Here is a 25,725-nt window from a genome sequence, read left to right on the forward strand (position 1 = left end):
AGACAAAGGGCTCAGACTACATTTTTCATCATAGCAGTATTAGTGTCAGCATATTTAGCAGTCAAAGCAGTTGCATTAAGTTTAACCGCTTTAATTATTCTTTTTAAATTTCCCCCATATTTATTTACCATATTTAGCAATTGTTCTGTCATATTATTTATACAGCTTTTTACCACCAATGACGTGCAGCGTCAGTCTTGTGATCATGTGACCTCAGCGCTTTGATGTGACGCGCGTCAAACTGTCGGATAGTAGCAGAATCACTGAACTGTCATCATTGTGTTAAGAAACATGTGTCGGCGGAACGCGCTTTAAATACTCGTCTGCTGGAGAGGAGCACTCATGGGTAGGTCTATGTAATATCATTTTTCTTACATGATAGTATTGCGTAATTAGTTTGTTATTAAATGCGTTAACAGTGAAATTGTTTCATTTCGCCTTGGGCTTGTTTGTTTTCCCTGCTTTAAAGAGAGACAGCAAGGTTTTAAACGCTATGCAGATTCACTGTGTTTTATTCACACAAGAGTTTCAACACTCTAATTCTTTTCTTCCTTCTTCTAAACTGTTGTTATCAGCCTATGTGTTATGAATAGGAAAATGGGGAAGTAAATACAAATATTTGCTTATTTAGTAGGCCTAACTTTTGTACATTTAACTCATTAAAATACTGAGGTATCTTAGCCCAATGGTCTTATTTTATATTTTCATTAAAAAATAAAAATAATTTTTACTCCACAAATATCAAAACATTAATGGTATCTACTTTGTCCACCATATATGGCTATACAATGTTTGACTTGTGAAACTTTCTATAAAAGCGGTATTGTAAAATACCGTGCATGATATGAGCACAGTCTGTTTTACAAAATTCTTGCAACTATTTCAATTGAGCATTTTAATATACGTCCACAACAAAGTTACAGTAAGTGTAATCATGGTCCTATTTTGTTTGTTGGTTTGTTTGTGGAATCTCCAGACCCTCATGGCGCCAGCATGCATTGTGCAATGATGTGGTCCATCTGTAAGGATTTTTCACATCAAATTGCTTCCATATACTGTAATGACAGGAACAAGCTGGAAGATGTATGTGTTTGTGCATAGAAAGAGGATGAATGAGGGTAGAGAGCTGTAGAGCATTCACCCTCCTGAGTCCTGTGCAGAAAACAAACTTTCAGCCTTAGACCTCATTGCCTATTGAGAAATGTTTCCATCATGTATTTATGCATGTGTGTCTGTGGTTTGGGTTACCAAGAATTATGTTCATACAATGGATATAGGAACTAGATTTATTTAGATTCCTCTTGTGTGATTGTCATTGGTGTGTGAAATGGAATATGTGTAATAAGACATGCTTCCTTTTTAAGTGTCAGTATATACACACCCATTTATCCATTTAAAAATATTTCTATTAAAGTTATGAAGTAATTATATAAAATATTTATATATTTTTATTAATATACTAATGACCCTTATATATATATATATATATATATATATATATATATATATATATATATATATATACAGTATACGAGAGAATGTTCACTTGTGTATGTGACAAAGAAACCACAATTTTATGCTCTCTTTAAAATCATCTATTGCTCTTTCGCTCTCAATGTATTGGTCACATGTGTCTTTGTCCGTTTGCAGCTGTGTTACACACTAACATACACACTAGTTTCACTTCAGACTATTTCCAGGCTATGGATGTCCCCAAAGACAGAATCAATAGTGTGAAGAACACAACAATGCTCCATTGATGCTGCAGTTCAGAAAGCGAAAGGGATGACTGAACTCCTGCTGCTTTCATAAACACGATAACTTCGCTGATCTGTGATTAGCTGTTCAATCTGCAGGTGAGCTGGAGTGTGTATAATCTCATTCATTTCATTATACTGTCATTTTAGACCTAGGGCCTGTACTAGCCACACACTGTATGCTGTGACCGTGCTCAGATCTGACCACTGACTGTATGTTCCCATGAATAACTTCTGCAAATTAATTTTTTAAACAGCTTTGAGGAAATGATCTGATTAAGATCTTGTTTGTGTGTGTATGTGACTTTTTGTGTACTTCTTAGTGCTGTGAGTTAATTAAACAAATACTGCTTTAGAAAATATTTGTTTAATAGATTCAAGAAATGTCAGGCAGACAGGGCCATCAGAGTGTAATTGTCTCTTTGAAGACATGATTATAGCTTCCAGACTCTAAATACAGGCTCACAGACAAAATCTTTCATCCATAAATAATAAAACCTCTACAGAGAATGAAAAGGGAGACAAGAGCATGGCAAATACAGTACAAATGTATGCATCGGTCATTCTGAAAACACATTTATATTATTATTTTATTTAGTGATCCTTATGCCTTCTTTGAATTGCAGGACTTTAAAAAAAAACGAGCAACATGGCGATGGACTCGTCTTTTCAACTCAGTCGGATAGACAGAAGTGGTAGCTTTCTTCAGGTAAGATGGTCATTCTGTGTTTTATAATGTTTTTTCATTTCTTGACCTGCACTTAAATTTTAAAGGGTTAGTTCACCCTAAAAGAAAATCATCAATTACTCATCCTCATGTCGTTCCAAACCCGTAAGACCTTCGTTCATCTTCGGAACACAAATGAAGATCTTTTAGATGAAATCTGAGCAATTTCTGTCCCTCCATTGACAGCTACGCAACTGACACTTTGAAGTTTCCAAAAGTTCATAATGAGATCGTAAAACTAATCTATATGAATTGAGTGGTTTAGTCCAAATTTTCTGAAGAGACTCGATCACTTTATATGATGAACAGATTTAATTTAGGCTTTTATTCACATATAAACATTGATCAGCGAACATAAACAGAAGCTCAACTGTATTTACTTGACGCGCGAGATCAAACTTGCTGCGTAACACACAAGAATGAACCTCATTGGTTCTCGCATGCGTCAAACAAACATGCTTGATGAGTTAATGAATGTTTATATTTCAATAAAAGCCTAAATTAAATCTGTTCATCATATAAAGCGATCGTGTCTCTTTAGAAAATTTGGACTAAACCGCTCAATTCATATAGATTAGTTTAACAATCTCTTTATGAGCTTTTTGAATTGTGTCAAAGTGGTAGTTGCTGATTCCCTCTCTCAATTTAAGTGTTTGGGATTTTTTAAATCTGTTTTACTGTCTGAGTGGTGGAAATTGTAAATGTAAATCATAGAAAAGTAGTCACACACTTCTCCTTAACAATGATGACATGATTTAAAGCATAAACTTTAGGTTTACACTCATAGCAAAAACAATGCAGGACGATTCAAATGCAAAATGTATAGATGTAATTGTAATAATGATCCTGGCTTTACTACATTACTACACACTCTTGAATAGAAGGCTGCTGTAAATGAAGATTATATATCCTTTAGATGTAAATGTTTTCAATTGATGCACTAAAATCATTTTTATATCCAAATTCATGTTTCTGAGTTTATAAATCTACGCTGCCTTTGTGCTTAAAACATTTCTGTAACATTTTAATAAGAGCAGAACACACAGATGGTGCTACAAACTCTCATTATCCAATGCGCTCATGCAGGGACTGTTTTTGGATTAGTATAAATATCCCCATTCTCCTAAAGAACATTTTCTGTTCCACTGCGTACATTCACTGGCTGCCTGGTGTCCCTTGTAAAAATCAATGAACAGACAGTGTGTGTGTGTGTGTGTGTGTGTGTGTGTGTGTGTGTGTGTGTGTGTGTGTGTGTGTGTGCAGCCAGGCTTGTTGCCCAGACAAAACCATTCAAGCGTCCCATAATAGATGTCTGCACATCTCTCTTTCTCTCTCCTTAATTAGTCCTTCTTCTCCCAGGGCTTTTTTTGCTATCTTATCATTCAGTCTAAACAGTTTCTCTCTGTTTTGTCCTCATCCTCCATCTCACTCACCTAAAGTTTATCTTCCATAGTATATATTTTATTTTATGACGTTCACTCTGTTAATTAATCAGTATTAGGAATTACAACATAGAGCCTTTTGACTATTTTTATCTGAATTTAATGGCCCTCAATTTAATCCAAAATAGTCCAAAATTGCAGGTCAACATTAAAAGCCCAGGAAGTTGGCACACTGATTCAAAATATTTACATGGAGTCAAGTGCAGTTCCCATATTAGTAACATTACTTTACTTTAAAAAGTAGTTTTGGTTAGAATGTCACTATCATCCTGCCAGGCACTGCTTTTTATGTAGTTTATCTACAAACTACACAAACAGTTGTTTTTACTATGCAGAAAATAAATTCAAATTTATGTAATATAAAAAGAGTTTGGGAACTGTATCAAACTAGTCCTGCTCCTTTGTTCACTCGACATGCATGTTGCCTCAAATCATGCACCTTGTTGAGAAGAGATATGCTATTACTTTTCCAAAAGTGATATTTCCTGGACAATCAAATGCACCCAAAAATCCCATTGATTTACATTGCAGTTTAACAAATACCAGCCACCTAACAGCAAAGATATCGCAAAGTAACTTCTTATAAACCACTCAGAATACCAGTAAAACTGCTGATGATACTTTTTACCCTTTTCAACTATTTGTCTTGTCATTTGGTTGTCATAGAACTCAGAAAGGAAAAAGTGTTTTTTCAGTCGAGTTGTGTATTTGCATATCTACATGCAAGTACTTGCACAGAGTAATCGAAAAGTCTAGACTTATTAATGGTTCATTACAACACTGTGCTGTGATGGTTGAGTTGTGTTGCCATGGTAAATCCCATTTCCTGTCGGGGAGAATAGATTAAGAACACAGGAAAGTGACTAACTTGCTTCCTGCTCATGGATAGATGTCCGAGGAGGCTGAAGCGGTTTCTCTTGTTTTGGTCACAAATAAGCCTCTTTCAGCTTGTTTTTACAGTATTTTCCAGCTTTCTGTTTTTTTTCTTCACTGTTCTCTACAGGTTTCGTGTCAGTTTCTCTCTTTCTTAGATTCTTTCAATATTGCCATTGTGGATTTTAAAAAGAGCACTACAGATAATAATTCACCAAAATGTTTTGGTGCTTGGACAACTACGATTTTGCTTTTATTTTTTTTTAATGAATGTGCAGCTTGTCGATGCGTTTGCATTGTCACTGGGTACGTTGGAGCGACAAATGGTTCATGCTACGCAGGAAAAAGACAGAGATCCAGTCAGAGATCCAGACACGTCTATGTTCATAGAGTGAGTACACATACCGTACACGTGATGAGAATGCATTAATAACATCATTGTACAATAAGTTAAATAGGAGTGTATTTAAATGCAACTATACCTGTGTTACCTGTACTATTAATAGATGCATTGCTTGTGTATATATATATTAAGTTAATGTACTGTAATATGTCATTACATTCCCAAAGAACCTCTATATGTTTTACAGTGTCCAGTAGAGGGCGCCAGTCTCTAGTCAGTCTTTTCTTCCATTAAAGGACATAAAAAGAAATCTCTATCAAAACAAAGACAACCACTACAGCCATCCCCTGTTTTGTTCTCTGTAGGATAGAGGGAGGGATGAGCACTGTGTGTCTACAGTATCCTGCGTTTGATGGGGATGGTACAAGCACAAGTGTGAGTGTGTTGGACAAACTGATACACACACACCCCATCTGGCTTCTGCGTTCCATCGACCAGCAAGAGGCCACTGGCATCCTACTGCAGCAACCAGCTGGGGTAAAACATGTTTGAGAGAGTAAACACAAAGACACCAGACAATTTTTAAATAGTTCATAATAGTTCACATAATTTTAAATTCTGTCATCATTTACTCATCATCATGCTGTTCCAAATGCATTTGATTTTTGTGAAAGACACAAGGATGTCCAGATTGCTGTTTTCCATATAAAAAAGCTCCAGAAATGACAAAAGTATCATAAAATGTTTCATGCATCTTTTCTGAGTCTGAAGCCATAATTATTGCTTTTTATGTGTTGGAAAGATTATTATTTACTAAAAAGTTTGCCCTCAACCTCATCTCATTCAGACTCAGTTACACAAGGGTGAATACATGCAGAATACAGAATTTCCATTATTAAATTATTATTAAAATATGAGCTAGAAACTTTGATTGAGACTTTTGATAAATACATTAGGGGGCCTCAGGATGACTTATGTAGGTTTTTAAATTAATACATTATTATTAGTACATTAAAATAATCTAATTTAAATTAGCATATAAATCACCTAAAATCAAGATATAAATTGAAATCATAATTTCCCCCCTCAATAACTATTGTTTTAATAGAAGAACATAAAGTTTATGAAACTTTTGGAATTCAAAAATGAATCATGATTAATTAAAGGGATAGTTCACCTAAAAATTAAAATTATCCCATGATTTACTCACCCATAAGCCATCCTAGGTGTATATGACTATCTTTTTTCAGACGAACACAATCAGAGTTATATATAAAAATATCCTGGCTCTTCCGAGCTTTATGATGTTAGTGAATGGGGCGCTGTATTTTGAAGCCCAAAAAAGTGCATCCGTCCATCATAAAAGTACTCCACACGGCTCCAGTGGGTTAATAAAGGCCTTCTGAAGTGAAGCGATGGGATTTTGTAAGAAGAATATCCATATTTAAAACTTTATAAAACATAATAACTAGCTTCTGGCAAGTGGCCGTACGCATCGAGTTACAGCGGAAAAGTAACCTCTGACCCGATGCATGACGTAATGATGAACGCGGAAGCGCAGAGGATAGAGCAAAACAAAACACCGGTTATGAATTAGAAGTCTAAGAGGAGCTTGAGTTTGTTGCAAAGCCCTATTTGTTTAAACTGCGAGAGGCGTCTAAGCTTACGCTCCTAGGTCATGCGTCGGGTCAGAGGTTACTCTTAACTCTTAAAGGTGCAGTGTGTAAAAATTTTGTCCGTTTAGGACTGCTGTAGAAACATGCTGGCACATAATGACAACTTGACATGGAGGGGGATGTATGAGATAGAAATTACTCAATCTAAGGTAATAAAAACATAACGGTTCATTATGTAAGGTCTTTATGTACCACTGAAAACATAGTTATGTATATTACATTGCATTTCTGTCAATAGATCCTCCCAAATTTTACACTCTGCACCTTTAACTCTTACTCACCATAACTCGATGCGTACAGAGTCTACGGATGTTTGCCGGAAGCTAGTTGTTATATTTTAAAAAGTTTTAAATCTGGATATTTTTCTTACAGAAACCAATCTCTTTGCTCCAGAAGGCCTTTATTAACCCACTGGAGCTATATGGATTACTTTTATGATGGGTGGACTTTTTTGGGCTTCCAAATACCACGCCCCATTCACTACCATTATAAAGCTTAGAAGAGCCAGGATATTTTTAATATAACTTCCGATTGTGTTCGTCTGAAAGAAAATAGTCATATACACCTAGGATGGCTTAAGGGTGAGTAAATCATGGGATAATTTCCATTTTTGTGTGAACTACCACTTAAATTTAATATATCAATATATCAATCAATATATAATATATCAATACTCTCATTTTATAACTCCCATTTTAAAACCACAGCATTAGAACCCTTTAAGCAAATCCTCCTCCAAAAAACAACAACGACAGCAAAAAAAGTTCTTTCTTCCTGTCCAGGTGTTTTTGGTCTGGAGGTCATCTGTCCTGCAAAAGAAGGTCTTGTCATTCCACATGGATGGTACCTCAGACTCCTCTGTGATTCACATCCCTTTAAAGGAGAGCCAGTACAGTATGTCGGGTCTCTTATATCATAATAAGCCATAACTTTTGTTGACACTCTGCTCACATCTATTTATGTTTACTTCTGAGTACTGTGTCACCTTTGGTTCAGTATGTTTGGCTGTGAAAGATTTGTGGAGATTTCTTCTTTCATTTTATGGTCTTTTTATCTATTATCTTTTTTATGATTTGTTGACATTGAGGGGCCTGTTGCTTTCACGTGCACGCAGTCGAGAGGTCAAAGGTTGCTTGCCATTGACTGCACACACATGCACTTTTCTATGTAATGTCACTTTATAAATCTCTGTTTTGTAAAAGAATAGGACATTTTTCCCTCTTGTTTCACAGGTAGTTAATCAGTTGTAATAACCTGAACGGTCGTTTGCAACTGGCTTGGTTTGAAACAGAGGCACCATATTTGTAGCTAAATGTCACAATAGTAGCCTGGCAGTATTTCAGGCATTTACAGCAGTGCAGTTCCAAGAAAATCTCCATGTGAAATATCAGACACACCCTAGTGTTTTTGGCCGGGGCACAATCCAGCTGTGAATATCCTCTGTGCCTTGGGAATGAATGTGGTCTGAATGGCGCTGGAGGCTTGTGAACATTTTACCTGCCAAGTTCAGAGTCAGTTCAGAAATTTGATGGAATGATGGAAATGCTTGAAGATTAAATATATATCTTAATTCTTGTATATTGTTCTTTTTTCCTAGCATTTTCTCTGGAGGGCTCAGGAATTAGTTTTGCTGATCTCTTTCATCTTGTGGCCTTTTATTGTATTAGCAGGTAACACTTTTTCAATGACTGACGATTGTTAAACTGGTCAAGTATTAGACCGCTAAGGCAAGCATCACTATTGCAATTGCTAATGCATACTATGAGGAATTTGAACAAATCCCTAGCCCTAAGCATTATACTTTGCCATGTAACTCAACCACTCACATTTTCTTCAAATAAAAACAATCCACTATGAACAATTTGATTTCATACATTGGGAATGGATGAAATGTTCATTGCTGTCTTGTTGTCTTTACCTTGACTGCAGTGCTAAAGCATGATAAGAGCATAAAAGACAGAATGTAAACAAGATTTATGAGTAAAGATCAATGAATGATGGTGCAGTAATGAACCCACTGCTCATAAAACCCAGTGATATCCATCACCTTATCAGCAACAGGATATAGTAATATATGTCTCTAAATTCAAATTATTTATTTGATGTCATCCATAAGTCAGAATATTGCAACAGTTCTTCACGTCATGTTTGTTTTCTCAAGCCGCTCATAGAAACTGAAAGTCTGCCTTCTCTCTGATCAATACCAATTTTTACCGCCCATTAAGAGTAGAATTATTAAATTAGCTAAATGTAATCTAGATTAATGAATTGACCTGTCACCATTAATATAAGAAAAGAGTGAATAATTTTGTGTGTATTTTCTCCTGCTCTTCTTTTATTACCCTCTTTCACGCACTATTTGTCTGTCTGGCTCTCTTTGTTTCATATTAGAGACATTCTGCCGTCTACCCTGAAGCTTCCTGAGGCAATACACTCAGCTGAGACCCTCTCAGATCTGCATGAGGTGGCCCAGCAAGGGGCAGGTACTGACCTACCTAATCTGACACACTTTATATATATATATAAATCAAAATGGGTGAGAGGGGTCAATGTCCAAAGTCCATTCAAATTCAGGGGTCATGCACCTTCTGATTTTGAAGCCAAGTGTATTCAAAACTTCCCGTTTACTACCATTACATACATGGTTATTACAGGCTGTCAAGTTTTAAAAAATTAAATATTACTTCAAGATTATAACCCAGTGATCCTTGCACACTAATTAAAAACAGTAGCACTATTCTAACTCAGCTTATATTTTTCTTTGCTCATGTCTCTCCCCAGGGTACTAAGTGAGTCAGGACTGCCACTGGTGCTCCGTTCAAAACAAATACATAACATTACACACCTGGAAAGCAAAGTGTGTTTTTAATATAATCAACAATGTTGCATGTCCAAGTGATAATTATAAATGTAATATATTAGTATGTTCTAATATATGTTCTAATATATTAGTAAGGTTCAGACCAGTATCAAATAGTTTGTCAGATAATAAAGAAACATTGCAATGTTCGTAGAGAAGACGGTACCTTTGATTGTCTCATGAGTATCTGTGTGTTTGGATTTGTCACTTCACCACAGCTGCGAACATGCTGGCCTACTATTCAGTTCCATGTTATTATTAGTCAGGCTGACATTCCAGATAGTGTGTGAGACTATGTGAGCTAATCAGAGCATAGAGGTTACTGAGGGAAAGAGTGTGTGTGTGTGTGTGTGTGTGTGTGTGTGTGTGTGTGTGTGTGTGTGTGTGTGTATGAGAGAGAGAGAGAGAAACCTGACAGACACAGTCATATTCACCTAAAAAAGAAATCAGTCACGGGTCTTCCTTTGTTGTTTATCAGCAATAGCTTCGTTCTGCCCTAGAGAAAATGCTAAATAAACACTTAGAATGCCTTATCGCCACATAATAACATCCTGGCACCCATCCACATCTCTTTCAAAATATCTTTGAAATCTACATCAAAGTTGCCACAGAACAATTAGATTTTTGATTTAGTAATTTAGGTGAAGGGCAAGTCTCATTTGAAAGATGCTGACTATCAAAACTATCTTTTCCTAATAGAAACTGGCCCAGCAAATCAACATAAGAAACCATACTAAAATGGGTGGGGAGAGAGACAGAAAGCATGGGGAGGAGAAAGAGGAGGGGTTTGGTGTGCTCTGTTAAATCTACCTCCCCATAAACGCTGTCTGTTTGGAAAAAAATGACTCACTGAGTTTTTGGCCGGCTTTGTGTTGGGTGTGTTTGTATGGCATTTGTGAATCAGCTTTCTGAAATGTACAACTGAGCTCGCTAAATTTCTCCAAGAACTCCAGTGGGCTTGAGGACGAGAGAAGTGAACAGACGCTTCAGCCTGGCTGTAACTAGATATAGCCACACACACTCAAATTCACATGTGTGCTGACAGCGCGTGGTCGTCTATGGTAGGAAGCTGGAGAGGGTGTGTTAGCTGCTTTTGTGGTTGTGTTTGTGCAAAGATTGTGCGTATGTGTTGTTAACCATTAATCAGATTCTCTCTTTTTTATTCCAGCGTTCTGGGAATATTCTGTCAAAAGACAACAAGAGCCAAAGGGTTCTCTGGTTCAGGACAGACCGTCGATTTCTCTGCACGACAACTTCTCTGACATCTTACTGATAGAGGATCAAACCTGTACCCCAACTGGGAATCTAAATGCCTCACTACCTCTGACTGACACCTGCTCTAATGCCCCTGAAGGCAAAAGAAGTTGCTCCAACAGTGCTTTGTCTTTTATCAACCCTGTCTTCCTCAAAACACAGCAAGATCTCACTGGAAATGCAGCAACAGTGATTGCAAAAGATACAACCGCAGAAAACGGAAAATTTCGTCCCCCTCCTCCACCAAGGCCACCTCCGCCTCGCATTTTGGTTCATACCCCTGCTTTACCCCCAGGACCGAGGACTATGCCTTTGAGTGCTGGCAATACCAGATTGAGCCAGAGACCCAAATCGATTGCTGGTTCCATGGGATCCAAACACCCCAGCTCTAAGAAACCTGCACCTCAACCTCCACCACGACCTCCACAACCGCCAGACATTGACAGCTACCGTTGCACCATTGCGTTAGATGATGATACCATCTCTAGGGCCCTGTCTCAAGCCAGTCAGACGCATACAACTCTCAAACCGACCAACAGCAACATTCTGCAGCAATGGACCGGACCAGAAGAGAAAGGGCGAAGCTCAAGTGGTTTGTCCACTTCCTCATCTGACTCTTTGGATTCTCCTCCGCATCCTCTCCCTTTGGGCCTATCCCAGGGTATGGGCCAAGGCCTTTCCACAGATGACAGCAGTGATGAGTATGACGAAGAGGAGGAAGACTATGGTGTGGGACTTGAAAGGGACCTGCATCTTCGCCTTCGTTCTTCCCGCAAGACAAAAAGACTCCTGGCGGTTGAACTAGTGGGGGCTCATCCAAGATCTCTTGTTATCCCACGAGCACTAAGGGGGCAATTCCGTAAGGTCCGAGGTGTCCTCAATGTTCTGGCTACACCTGAAAAACGCATCTTGCTCCGGATCATTGAGTTATCCCAGGACAAAGGTTCCTACTTTGGTTGCCTGGTGCAGGACTATTTGAGCTTTGTGCAGGAGAACAAAAACTGCCACTCATCCAGCCAAGATCTTCTGCAGACGCTCCGGCAGTTCATGACCCAGATGAAGGCTTACCTCATACAGAGCTCAGAGATGAACCCACCCATAGAGTCTTACATACCGGAGGACCAGATTGGTAAGAATATTTCAGTTCAAGTCTTTTTGCGTCATGTTGAACCATTCAAACAAAGAGAACAATTTTAAAAGCACCTTTCAACCTAAAAATGGCTTACTTCAAGAGTGTCCAGTCCTGCTTCTGGAGCACCACTTTCCTTCAGGGTTTAGCTCCACCACACCTGCCTGGAAATTTCTAGTAATCCTAAATTGGTTTGGGAGTGTTTAATTAAGGTTTAGAGTTAAACTCTGCTGGATGGTGGGCCTCCTGGAACAGGATTGGACAGGGTTTTATACACAAGTTTAATCTACTGTATTTTACTAGTATCTGGAAACTGTTTGTTGTGGCATTTTGAAGGGTTGGCTGCCTTATCTTTTAGATATGTATCCTCAGCTTGCCTTTTTTGTTTCCTAGTCTGTGCAGTTTGCAAACTCTTAGTTTAATTCAAGGTCTGATTCCTTTGACTTACCTGTTAAAGCAATGCATGTCAAAATTATGTATATTGTCAAAAAAAAAAAAAAGGTGCTACGATTGTGGATTACGATTATGCTATCATTATACAGTATATACCTGACATCAGAAACATGTTTTGTTTTGAATGTGAGTCTACCCTTATCAGTACAGAGCTGCTTTTGTTTCCGTTGGCTTTTGTGGAAAATGCAGGTTAAAATGTTGTTGATAGTGTGATGGAAATAGAAAAATAGAATTTTTATCTTAGTTTGTCAGTGGAGGATATAGTTCATTCATATCATGGTTGTGACTCTTTGGGTAATTTCCAGTCCTTTGGACAGGCAGTGTCTTTAAAAATTTGTTTTGGTTCTATGAAAATAATTTTTGAGTGATGTAATCGGTAAGACTTGTGTAGCTCTTTTTTTAATCTGCCATGAGCACTACCTACTTGGCCTCGGCTTGGATGGGGAGATGTTTTATCGTCAAATGTTATGATTCGGATACCTTTCAAGTTCATGTACTTGCATTGTAAAGTGTATGAAAATACTCTGAGAGTGTTGAAGAAAGAGCAAGGCCAACGGGATTGTATTAACTAGTCTGGTTTTTATAAAGGATGACAGCTTCAAACCAGACTGCTCTGGAAATAAATATTGAGCTGAAAAAAGGAGCACAATCCACACAGAAGAGCATTTTGAAATAAGATTAAATTACGTTCTAAGACAAATATGCTATAATCCTGTCTCACAGCACTAATATTTTAAGAATAACTTTTTATAGGTCTTCAGTTAAAATCCGCCCTGTGGTTGGTGGTTTAGGACCAATAAACAGAGCTTGAAGCCAGAAGTTTTAGGACTCTACATAAATAGATCTTTTTTTGTTATCATACCAAAAGTAATGCTTGCATAATAAACCTAAGGCAAGTAAGAAAGTGTTCAAAAGATAAATTCTTCACTTCTTCAGTGGAATTAAAGTGGAATTACATATTCAGAACATGTTGCACAATTAAAATTGTGTAATTGTTTCAGACAGAAAAATATTTTTATATTTATACCTATTATATTTTTCATTCTCTTAATGTTGGAATGTCTGTTTTTTTGAGGTCACAATAAAGATGAGCTTCAGTGACAACCATTGCAGCAGTGTAGCACAAGAACTGAGTGATTTGTGTTTGTGGGAGTGAATCATTCTATGTACATGTAGTTTTAAGTTGATGAATTTTTGGGGGGTTTTCATGTTTTCCATTAATCATCATGTACAGCCATTTATTATGATAGTGAATCTGTAAGCTACAGGTGCTTCTAATATTTGGACCTCTTGTGTACACTGTGTTTTATTATATTACAGGGTTAGTTCACCCAAAAATGAAAATTCTGTCATTAATTACTCACCCTCATATCATTCCACACCCATAAGACTTTTTTTTTTTTTTTTAAATCCAAGAGCTTTCTGACTCCTCCATAGACAGCAATTTAACTACCACTGTCAAGGCCCAGAAAGGTACTAAAGACATTGTTAAAATAGTCAATATGGCTACAGTGGTTCAACCTTAATTTTATGAAGTGACGAGAATACTTTTTGTACGCAAAAAAAAAAAAAAAAAAAAAAAAAACGACTTTATTCAACAATTTCTTCTCTCCCATATCAGTCTCCTACACAGTTGACGTAGTGAATGCAGTGCACCAGCTCAGTATTGGCCGATGCTGTACATGTGAGCAGCATTACGCATGTGTGTGATGCTGATGCAGGAGCCGAGCAAAAATGAGCCGGCGTTCTGACGTAAACAAGGAAGCGCTGCACTGCGTTCACTACGTCAGGAGATCTCTTGAGCTCTCAGATTTCATCAAAAAATATCTTAATTTGTGTTACGAAGATGAACAAAGGTCTTACAGATGTAGAACAACATGAATGTGAGTAATCAATGAGAGAATTTTCATTTTTGGGTGAACTAACCCTTTAAATATAGAGTTTTATTACAGTAATGGTATCGTCATAGTGTGTAATTGCTTGTTTTATAACTCTATAGTGTAGAGACAATTGATGTGATGCCTGCTTTTGTCCTTATTTGACTGGCCCTTTTTGTCTCAGAGAGCCTTCAGCAAGACTTGAATACTGGGAGCTTAGGCCTAATATATCTTGTAACATTTGTGTCAGCTTTTTCATGAACTCAGCAGACACTATGCTCTGTAAGCAAATGCTCTGTGTGTGTCAGTCGTTTACTAGTCGAGAACAGAATACCATTTGGATATTTGTACTATTCTTCACTTTGGAAAAAAGTGTCAGTTTGAATTAAAAGGTGTTTCAGTCAGAATTTCATAATGGATCGATCTACTCATGGCTAAAAAAAGACATTTGGAACAACATGAACGTTGAATAAATAACTATTCCTTTAAAACTGTCTGTAAGGTAGCAAGTCTAAAAAGTCATGCCTTTTTTATTAACTTTTTATTACTATGAAGATGTTAAATTTCTCTAAAACTCAAAACTTTTCTAAAAACGTATATATTAAGGCATTAACTGAAACTCCATCTCTTTCTCAGATCCGGTGTTGGAGAAGGCCATGCATAAGTGTGTGCTGAAACCCCTGTATGGCTGCTTGCAGTCAGCACTGCATGAGTTCCAGGTGGCCGATGGAGTGTGGCAGAGGCTGCAGGAGAATCTGGCCCTGGCCAAGGCCAAACAGCCTCACGAGTTGGGAGCGAATGCAGCGCGGCCACCAGACGCCTACGCCATCCACCGCATCCGCAGAAAACTCAGAGCCATGTGCAGCATGTACTCTCCTGAGAGGAAGATTATGATGCTACTGAAAGTCTGTAAACTCATCTACAATATTATGCAAGATAATGAAGGTGTGTACAGGTGAAGTTATGTCTAAAGTGTTTGTTTAAAGGGTACATAACACACACAGTTTCTGCCAATCTCATGTTAATCTTGAGTACCTATAGAGTAGTGTAGCATCCTTCATACCTCCGAAGAGTCTTTTAGTTTTATCAGATTTATAAAAGACAGATACGCTGTACCGAGTCTTTCCCAAAACAGCCGAGCTCCTGGAGGCGTGTTGTGGGCGAAGCTGAAGAGTCACGAGCACGTGCAGCTTTTGTGTAGCGATCGGCTGCAAGCTATTGATGGTCAGCTGAACAGATGTATTTAAACACACACAATACACCATCGCATTATCCTTGGATAACTTTTGAATCACTATAATGAATATAGTGTATAGTGAATGATGAATAATGAATTTATGAATTCACTACGTTCGTGTTGTTTACATTACAGTATACACACTTAGGCGCCTATTGCCAACAAAACAGACATTTGATGCAGTTTTACTCACCACCTGTGGTTCAGACTCATGACCAGGATCATTATCGCTGTGACCGCTCCATCTTTCAGTTTCAAATGATCTGTAAATCCAGTGTTGAACTGGGTCTTGTTTATAAAACCATAAGCGCCGATCCTGAGGGCTCGAGCAGCCACGGAAAAACACAAGACATTCTTTATTCATTTTAACCCATAAAAAATTGATTGCAACTATCAGACACGACTGTATTCTTATTTTGATAGTTAATTTAAGGCGGTTTCTATGATTATTTTAATGACAAATGTCGAGAGCGCATCAATGTAATGCGTGAGCACAAATCTCTCAGCTCCACTGTTCACTTAACGTTGGGTTCTTTGGGAAGCAAGGTTATCTTTCCCTCACGACCAAAAACACACTTCTTTGGTGACATTGTTGATTTCGTAGTCTAAAAACAAAGTGACAAATCTTTCTTGAGCAAGTCCCATGCAGGGCTGGACTTTCCGTAAAGGCGAACTAAGCGCGTTGATCGGTGTGCTCTTGCTTTCTTGCTCTGGTAGATGTGTGCGCGCGCTCTTCCAGGAGATGTGGTCGTACAAGGAATTCCGCCCTTTATTACGTAATAAAAGGCTATGCTCGAATAAAACTGTCAGAAGTCTGTGAGAAATCTGAAGAGTATTTTTGGCACAGAAATACTACGTTATACATCCAGCTCGTTTTTTTTTTAAACTTTGGCCATGTTTAGCATGAGAATCCAACTCTTTAACAGTGTAAATAAGTCAGAATGCATGAAATAGCATTAGACCCCCCTTTAAAGGCTTTATGTGTGTTTATGTTTTAGGTGTGTATTGCTGCGTCCTAATTCACCTACTTATACTATGCCTTAAAGGATTAGTTCACTTTAAAATGAAAATTACCCCAAGCTTTACTCACCCTCAAGCCACCCTAGGTGTATATGACTTTCTTCTTTCTGATGAACACAATCGGAGTTATAATAATATCCTGACGCATCCAAGCTTTATAATGGCAGTGAACGGGACCAACGAGTATGAATCTCAAGAAAGCGCATCCATCCATCATAAACGTACTCCACACGGCTCTAGGGGGGTTAATAAAGGCCTTCTGATGCGAAGCGATGCGTTCGTGTAAGAAAAATATCCATATTTAACAAGTTATAAAGTAAAATATCTAGCTTCCGTATTCGACTTACAAAGAAAGTGTAACGCCTCTCGCAGTTCAAAAGGCTTACACTACTTCCTACGTTTTCTGTATTCAACTTACGGAAAAAGTGTAACTGACACGACGTAAGTTGAATACGAAAGGCGGTCTGGCGGAAGCTAGATATTTTACTTCATAACTTGTAATACGTTTATGATGGATGGATGCACTTTCTTCAGCTTCATACTCCCGTTCACTGCCATTATAAAGCTTAATAGATACTGATTATTAATCACTCAAACCCCTTTATCTAAACCTCTGTACTTAACCATCTGTCTCGCACATTCGCCATGTTTGTAGCGTTTTAACAATTTTATTTATGTTTGTAATTCTAATCTAATCCTCATCCAACCAAAATTGGGATGTGGGCAATATTAGCCATTAGAGTGTGCATGGATCTGCACTTTGGATTCAGTAGAAACAGTAGAACATCCGGATACCTTTGGGATACTCATTTTAACATACTACGATTTGGGACACTAATTCTTATTTTAAATACTATTTAGGATGGATAGTATGTGAATTGGGATGCAGCATATGAGATTAGTAATTGAAAGGTTAAAGTATTTGCGCCTTAATCGAGTGGAAGGTACTTGCTGGATTGGCTTGTGTAAAGGTCACTAATAAATGTTTCCTCTCTCTGCGCCAGTGAGGATGTTCGGAGCGGATGATTTCCTGCCCATGTTGACATATGTGTTGGTCCAGTGTGACATGCCTCAGTTGGACACTGAGATCCTGTATATGATGGAGCTGATAGATCCCCCATTACTGCATGGAGAAGGTGTGTCAATATGTTATATATTTGTGTAATAATTTATTTAAATTAATGTAAGCAAAAAAGTTTTTTTTACAAATTAGATTATTTGCTCTATCAAAGGGAACAATTGAAGAGCTTCAGAACCAAAACATTATTTGTTTCTCCTGTCCAACATTTGATGTGAATTCTCTTTCTTGGTTTGTAATGACTGAATCAAAACCCATTGTAATATTAATGAATTTAAAGGGTTAGCTCATCCAAAAATGAAAATTCTGTCATCATACACTCATGTCGTTCCAAACCCATAAGACTTTCGCAAACACTCTTGAGCTTCTGTGAGAAAATTTGAATGCTGTAAACATTGTTTTCTGATCAATGTTTATATGTGAATACAATTCTAAATTCAATCTGTTCATCATATAAAGCGATCACATCTCTTCAGAAGACTTGGATTAAAACGCTTGATTCATATGGACTTATTTTATGATCTCTTTATGAACGTTTTGAAGCGTCAGAGTTTTGGGTGAAAAAAACTTTCAATGGGCGGGTAGAAATCTCTCAGATTTCATTAAAAATATCATCATTTGTGTTCCAAAGATGAACTAAAGTCTTGTTGATTTGAAACGACGTTGGTGATTAAATTATCACAGAATTTTCATTTTTGGGTGAACTAATCCTTTAATAATTGTGCAGAGTTGTTGCATTCCATGGAACAAACAGTTGGAGGAGTTTCAGAACGGACAAGCATTTTCCATGTGTGACGAACATCCTAAGTTCTGTTCTCAATAGAGTAATTTCCTCCAAGGGTGTGTCTCTCCTGTTCTCAATGATCTTAGTGTGGTAGCCATTCATAGAAAAGATTTATTGTATTGTATGTACACAGTCAGGTCACAAACCTGATGATCTAAGGCAGGGGTGGGGAACGTTGATCCTGGAGGGCCATTGTCCTGCAGAGTTTAGCTCCAACCCTAATTGAACACACCTGAAGCTAATCAAGGTCTTCAGGATTACTAAAGTTACAGGCAGGTGAGCTAAACTCTGCAGGATAATGGCCCTCCAGGATTAACGTTCCCCACCCCGATTTAAGTGTGAAATTGTGATCCGTCCTCATTATAGCGGTAGTTCACGCTTGTGAACTATACACTACCATTCAGATGTTTGGGGCCAGTAAGATTTTGTTTTTGAAAGAAATTAATACTTCTATTGAGCAAGAATGTGTTAATTTTATCAAAAGTGACTGTAAAGGCATTTATAATGTAACAAAAGCTTTCTATTTCAAATAATTGCTGTTTTTTTTTTTTTTTCTTTAACTTTCTACTCATCAAAGAATCTTAAAAAGGAATTCCAGTTTCTACAAATATATTAAGCGGCACAACAGTTTTCAACATTGATAAATAATAAATGTTTCTTGAGCAGCAAATCAGCATATTATAATGATTTCTGAAGGATCATGTGACACTAAAGACTGGAGTAATGATGCTGAAAATTCAGCAGGAGTTTTGCAACAGTTTTGAACAGTTTAAATTGTAACAATACACAGATGAGCCGAAACATTATGACCACCTGTCTAATATGCTGTTGGTCCTCCGCGTGCTGCCAAAACACTGACACTATACGTTAGCAGCTGGTCCTTCAAGTCCTGTAGGTTGCAAGGTGGAGCCGCTGTGGAATGAACTTGTTGGTCCAGCACATCCCACTGATGCTCAACTGGATTGAGATCTGGGGAATATGGAGGCCTTGGCAACACCTTGAACTCTTCATCATGTTCCTCAAACCATTCCTGAACAATGTGTGCAGTGTGGCAGGCTGCATTATCCTGCTGAAGGAGGCCACTTCCACCAGGGAACACCATTGTCATGAAGGGGTGGACCTGGACCTGGTCTGCAACAATGTTTACTAGGTACATCCATGTGAAAGGCCGGACCCAGGGTTTCCCAGCAGAACATTGCCCAGAGCATCACCCTTGTCATCGTCGCACAGTGCATCCTGGTGCTATAAGGTAAAAGGCGTTCACGTGATGTAAAAGAAAACGGGACTCATTGGACCAGGCAAACTTCTTCCACCACTCCAAGGTCCAGTTCTGACACTCGTGTACCCTTTGTAGGCGCCTTTGACAGTGGACAGGGGTCATCATAGGTACTCTGATTGGTCTGAAGCTACGCAGCCCCATACGCAGCAGTGTGCGATGCACTGTGTGTTGTGACACATTCCTCCCATAACCATCATTCAAATTTTCTGTGACTTGTGCCACAGTAGACTTTCTGTTGGCTTGAACCAGACAGGATAGCCTTCGTGGCCCTCGTGCATCGATGAGCCTTGGACGCCCCCCTGTTGCCAGTTTGTGGTTTGTCCCTCCTCAGACCACTGTTGGTAAAATCTCACCACTGCTGACCGGGAGCAACCCACAACCCACTTTTCAGAGATACTCTGACCCAGTCGCCTTGCCATAACAATTTGACCCTTGTCAAAGTCACTCAGATCTTTATTCCTGCCCATTTCTTCTGCATCTAAAGCCCGGAACGCACCAAGCCGACGGTCGGCCGTAGGGCAGTTTTTGTTTGTCGGCCGACTAAGTTTTCTCAGTGTGTTCCACAGCGTTGACTGAAGTTGGTCCTTGCCGGCTTTTTTTCGGCTGATTCGACATGTTGAATCTGCATCGGAGCTCTTCTGTCAGTCGGGCCATCTGATCATTCTGATTGGCTGTTCAGCTACTGCCACCTGCTGGTACGGAAAGGCATTTCTTCTTACACAGGCGCAGAACAGCCGTGCTACTTGGCCGTCGGGTGTCGAGCGTCGGTTTGGTGCGTCAGGGCAACTTTGGACCCAGATGCTGCCGACGAGAGCCAACCCCGCAGTCTGCTTTTGTCACCACTAGTTCGTTGGCATTGGCTTGGTGTGTTCCGGGCTTAACACATTATGAGAACTGATTGGTTGCTTACCATCTAATCTACCCAGACCTTATTAGGAGATGACCAACGATATTTGCTTCACCTGTGACAGGTCATAATGTTTCAGCTCAGTGTATTTCACATTACTGTTTTTACTGTATTTTTGATCAAGTAAATCTAGCCTCAGTGAGCTTATTTCAAAAACATTAAAAAATCTTATCAACCCCAAACTTCTGAACAGTAGTATCGGTTAAAATAATACATTTTCAAGTAGATTTTTAGCAGTACTTTATGATGAGTTTTTATTTAGGTTTTGGAAGGTTCACTAGGTTTTTGAACTGTATAAGAATAGTAAGATTCTCCTTTTGTCTTGATCCTGTACAGGAGGTTATTACCTCACCAGTGCATACGGAGCAATGTCCCTGATTAAGAACTTCCAGGAAGAACAGGCTGCACGGATTCTCAGTTCTACAGCACGCGACACACTCCACCAGTGGCACCAGCGTCGCACACTGCAGAGAAACCTGCCCTCAGTGGACGACTTCCAGGTAAAATCCTGACCTTTAAACAGTTTGTGGTTAGCATTTGCATAGTTTAGACTGCATTTAATGGATATGGACCATTTTCATTCCATAACATTTTCCGAGTGCTTATAAACTCACTATAATGTCTATTTGTTTTTTTGTGAAGAATTACATGCGCGTGGCTCTGCAGAAGGCAGATAGCGGCTGCACGGCTAAAACCCTTCAGGTGCGGCCCTACACCACAACGGAAGAGGTGTGCCGCCTTTGTGCACTTAAATTCCGCGTGTCTGATCCGGAAAACTACGGCCTCTTTCTTTTCACAGAGGACAGCAGCCAGCAATTGGCTGCAGACACACACCCACAGTGGATAAAGGCAGAATTACACAGTCGACCGAAGCGTCAACACTTTTACTTTGTCTACAGGACGATAGCCGATATAAACTGTTCCACGCCTGTGTCTTCAAAGCAGGACATTGCCTGAACACTCAATAGCAGGAAAATGTGTATAAAGATTGCAAGATGAAAGATCTTCTGTTCAATGATACACCGACTCAATAAAGAATGATGACACTTTCCGTGAATAGGGTACATTTGGGTTGTTTAGTTTAAACACAGACTTGGGTAACAGGGTTGCAAATTTAGCCTCAATTAAGTAAGGGCTAGCTAGTTTGGGACTAAATGTTGGTTCGTATTTATGGACATAATTTATATTTCACAAAAAATTAAAGAAAATATTAGTTTGGTCGTTTTTATCTTACAATAACCTTGGTAACAGGGTTGAAAAGATTAGCTTGATGATTGCAGTCAACATAACAATGAGAATATGAAATGAGATAATTGTTATTTATTGGATATTGCAATTTTAGAGAATGTTGCATTTTTTGTAATGTGGGAAAATTCTGCCATAACAGGCTTACATGCAAAATGTGGAAGAATGCTAAATATTATGTTTTTGGTTTCAATAATGACTTTTTATAAAAAAAAATATTTGTATTAGTTCCACAGATTAAAATTGTAACATTGTATGATAATTCATAATTGTATGCTAGCATAATTTCAATAGTTCATACTACAAATCTGACAATTAAAACATGGGGTTTGTGCCTCTAATATATTGTGGGACACTGTAGTGTGCCATATTCATGGAAAGTGCCAAATATATGCATATCAAAATATGTAAAATAGTTACTTCACATAAAGTTATGTTTTAAATAGAAATGTTTCACAGATCATGAGATAATATAGCATTTATTGGGCATTGTCAGTAATGTGGTATTGAACCTGTGGGACTTCTTTTGATTCAGTATGAATGTGGCATCTGTCCCCAAAAATGCCAGTACTGAAATGAAAGCCATATTGTGCCATTGTTATATGTATACAGAGGTGTCAGGGATTCACTCATAGAGTTCTGTACATAATCTTTTAGCTATTTTTGCATTCAGGTCGAGTGAGTGTCCAGAGCTTTTGCTTCATAAGAAGAATTGTCACCTCTGCTGTCACGAGACTCAATCAACACAGAGAAAAATCTTTAAGGGAAGAAGATTTCAGAATGAGAGCTTCAACAGAGATAATGCATGATCATGTGGCTGCTTTTTCTTTAGCTTTTTGTTCTTGTGAAATAGGAACACTTTGCTCCTTAAACTTCAGCCAATGTCTAAATGTGCTGTACTGTAAAAATGTCATATATTTTTGTGCCACAACATGTATGATGCACTTAGTGCTGAGAATGTGATTTTACCAGTTCCCTGAGCTGTCAATGATGTAATTTAAATGCTGATCTTGAGAATATTTTACTCCTTTTGGTGGTATTTAAACAGGAAATAAAGCGTGTCTTTATTCTTTTTATTATCTCAAACTGTTTAAAATTACATTGTAAAAATGTTTCTTCATATGGTTATTATTAGGTAAAATATTATTTGTACTATTATTTTAATTAATTATAATAATTATTTAGTAATTTATTATTAATTAATTGTATTGATGTTGCAAAAATATTCTTAAATATTTAATATGAATTACCATTAATATGAATAAACCAGTGCTGCGTTTCCCAAAAACATTGTAATCTGAAGTTAATCATAGAGAACACTGGTGGCAATGGTCTTCACGATCAACATGGGCTCACAATGCTTTTGGGAAACGCAGCCCAGATTACCTTAGGTTTCACTAAAAAAGGTGATCTAAAGATAAGATGAGGTAGAAATAGCTAACAATTGCAACTGTTCCCTTTTTACAGTGTAGCCAACTCCCTGGTATGTAAAAATATGATTTAATATCAGTGTTGGGGGAAACACATTACAAGTAACTTGAGTTACGTAATCAGATTACTTTTTGTAGTAACTAGTATAGTAACGCATTACTTTTTCAATTTACAATAAAATATCTAAGTTACTTTTTCAAATAAGTAACGCAAGTTACTTTTTCACGTTTATTGAGTGACAGCTCTCCTGTCCCCATGTTGAGAGAAATAAAGTGCAGAGGTGTTGTGTGCGCTGATGTAGTTCTATGATGGTTATTGTAGTTCTAGACTAAATGTGAACATGCATTTACTCATCTCACTTGCACGAAAACATTCAGAATTCCTCAAAATGAATAAAAACAGTGAAATGCAATTACGCAAACCTGTAATAATTAACTATATTAAATTACACAATATACTTTATGTATTTAATCTCACTCGATTAACCAATGTCTTTGCTGCCGACCTTCAATTACCTAATTTAACCATACTAATAAGCAAAAATTACATTAGATTTATATTTAGAGTGTTTAACTTCCTTCTCCTGTATCGTATTCTTCTTTAATCCAGAATGGCAGCACAGCTGAAAGGTTTGTTTGAGCTGCGCCCTCTACTGTACAGGCGTACATATGCGTTTCCTTCTGATTTAGGCTTATTCATTTCACTTTTGCTGTGAAAGGGCCTCAACATTTGCCAAAAATATAACAACATAAAAAACAAACATGCAAGCCTAGCCCAGGTGAGAAAAAGTAACGCAAAAGTAATGTAATGCATTACTTTTCATAAAAGTAACTAACACAATTAGTTACTTTTTTAGGGAGTAATGCAATATTGTAATGCATTACTTTTAAAAGTAACTTTCCCCAACACTGTTTAATATTATTATTTTAAATAATCAATCATATTAATTTATTAATATTATTTTTACTTAATTAATTATATTAATATTGCAGAAAAATTCTTAATATTATTTAATATGATCGACCTACATTAGGTTACACCATAAAAGGTTATTAGTATTTGTATTATAAATAATTATAGTAATTATGTATTCTTATTAATATGAATGAATCAACCAGACTACATTAGGTTACTCCAAAAAAAAAAAAGGGGGGTGGGGATCTTATCTTATTAAAGATAAGATCAGGTAGAAATAGCAAACAGCTGCAACTGTTTTCCCTTTCTACGGCGTAGCCATGCAACTCCCTGCGTCTCTTTCCTGACAGTGTCACCCCCGGGGAGGAGAACAAGACGCCTGACAGCGCTCCCCTTTTCCTCTCACCGTCTAGATGCAGCATCCGCGCTGACTGCTTGTCCGTCACTATGGTGACAGTGCAGCATCAGCATCACCGCTGTCACCTACAAAACCCTGACGTTGTTTTTTAACCATGGCAGCCACGTAATGTTATTTTAACCAGATCTCCAACCGATAATGCCTCGCTGTTCAGAACGTGACTTGTTTATCGTGTCAGTGGGCAGTCAACGATCGTTGTGCGTGGAGTCGTGGACGTGGTGACGATGAATCCACGCCACGGTGATCCAGTTGACGACAGAGGCGGGGAGGGGGTGCGAGCCCTGATGCTGATGCGCCCGAGTCGACGAGATCTGCGATCCGAGACGCACGATTCACACCGGTCGAGCCGAAGATGGTAGCGGTTCACGCCTCTGCGCACTCCGTGGCCTCCTCAGAGTGGATCATCTGCCTGGACAAGAGGTGAGAGACACCGGATCATGTCCGAAAGCGATTTTTACGTCCGTCTGTTTATCTTAATGTCCGGAGGGGCTGCAACAAGGTGACAGCAGCAGAATGCGCGATGCTCTGCCCTGCGTCTGATGCATCACCTGCATCGCAATTGTCATCATAGAACCTATAGATTTAATTTTTTCCCCCCTGAAGCTACATTTCTTTCTCTAAGCAAAGAAAATGATAGAAGCTGCTCTCTTTCTCCAATCAGGGACAATGCTTCTCTATATATCTATTCGTTTGCTGGTCTCATGTCATCTGAATTTCACGTGTGCATCATTTGGAATATTTTTGAAAGGAATATTTTAATCATTCTCTTCTGCAGCACTGAATCAGACTCTCCATTTTATGCGCTGCAGGCTATATAAACCAGATGAGTTAGGCTACTTATAATTAGGCTCACAGAGTTTTTGTATATAGTCAACTTTTGGTCTCTCCGAGACAAATGAGCATATTGAGCAGTAAGAATTTCTGTTACCTTCTCACAGCCCCTCCTAGCCCAGACACATCCCTGCAGGTTACCATGGCGATGGGAGGGAAAAGTGAGATCACCTTACTGGGTGTGATGGG

At 38.2% G+C, this 25,725-nt stretch overlaps 2 protein-coding genes across 10 annotated transcripts in view; both read left to right on the forward strand.

The window, feature by feature from the left end:
• The first annotated feature begins 193 nt into the window (after positions 1-193).
• rin2b (Ras and Rab interactor 2b) lies at positions 194-23,015 on the forward strand. 9 transcript variants are annotated; one of them, XM_051896146.1, is made up of 13 exons: positions 194-346; positions 1,701-1,856; positions 2,384-2,466; positions 5,078-5,190; positions 5,508-5,679; positions 7,601-7,712; positions 8,416-8,488; positions 9,210-9,301; positions 10,847-12,061; positions 15,028-15,336; positions 17,653-17,784; positions 21,033-21,196; positions 21,339-23,015. In XM_051896146.1, the coding sequence occupies exons 3-13, from the start codon at positions 2,407-2,409 to the stop codon at positions 21,651-21,653; spliced, it is 2,757 nt and encodes a 918-aa protein (XP_051752106.1). In that variant the 5' UTR covers positions 194-346; positions 1,701-1,856; positions 2,384-2,406; the 3' UTR covers positions 21,654-23,015. The 9 variants fall into 9 exon arrangements, with proteins under 9 accessions (XP_051752106.1, XP_051752114.1, XP_051752105.1 ...); XM_051896145.1 differs by having other exon boundaries at positions 200-346; positions 1,690-1,856; XM_051896152.1 differs by having other exon boundaries at positions 200-346; positions 1,690-1,856; positions 21,496-23,015.
• A 1,630-nt stretch (positions 23,016-24,645) lies between these two features.
• rapgef4b (Rap guanine nucleotide exchange factor 4b) overlaps positions 24,646-25,725 on the forward strand; it is a 38,592-nt gene continuing 37,512 nt past the window's right edge. The window contains exon 1 of the mRNA XM_051897799.1: positions 24,646-25,125. Within this exon, the coding sequence (XP_051753759.1) occupies positions 25,058-25,125 (68 nt within the window). The 5' untranslated portion in view covers positions 24,646-25,057. The remainder of the gene's footprint in view (positions 25,126-25,725) is intronic.

Source organism: Ctenopharyngodon idella, chromosome 6 (genome assembly GCF_019924925.1).
Source record: "Ctenopharyngodon idella isolate HZGC_01 chromosome 6, HZGC01, whole genome shotgun sequence".
NCBI classification, from domain to species: domain Eukaryota; kingdom Metazoa; phylum Chordata; class Actinopteri; order Cypriniformes; family Xenocyprididae; genus Ctenopharyngodon; species Ctenopharyngodon idella.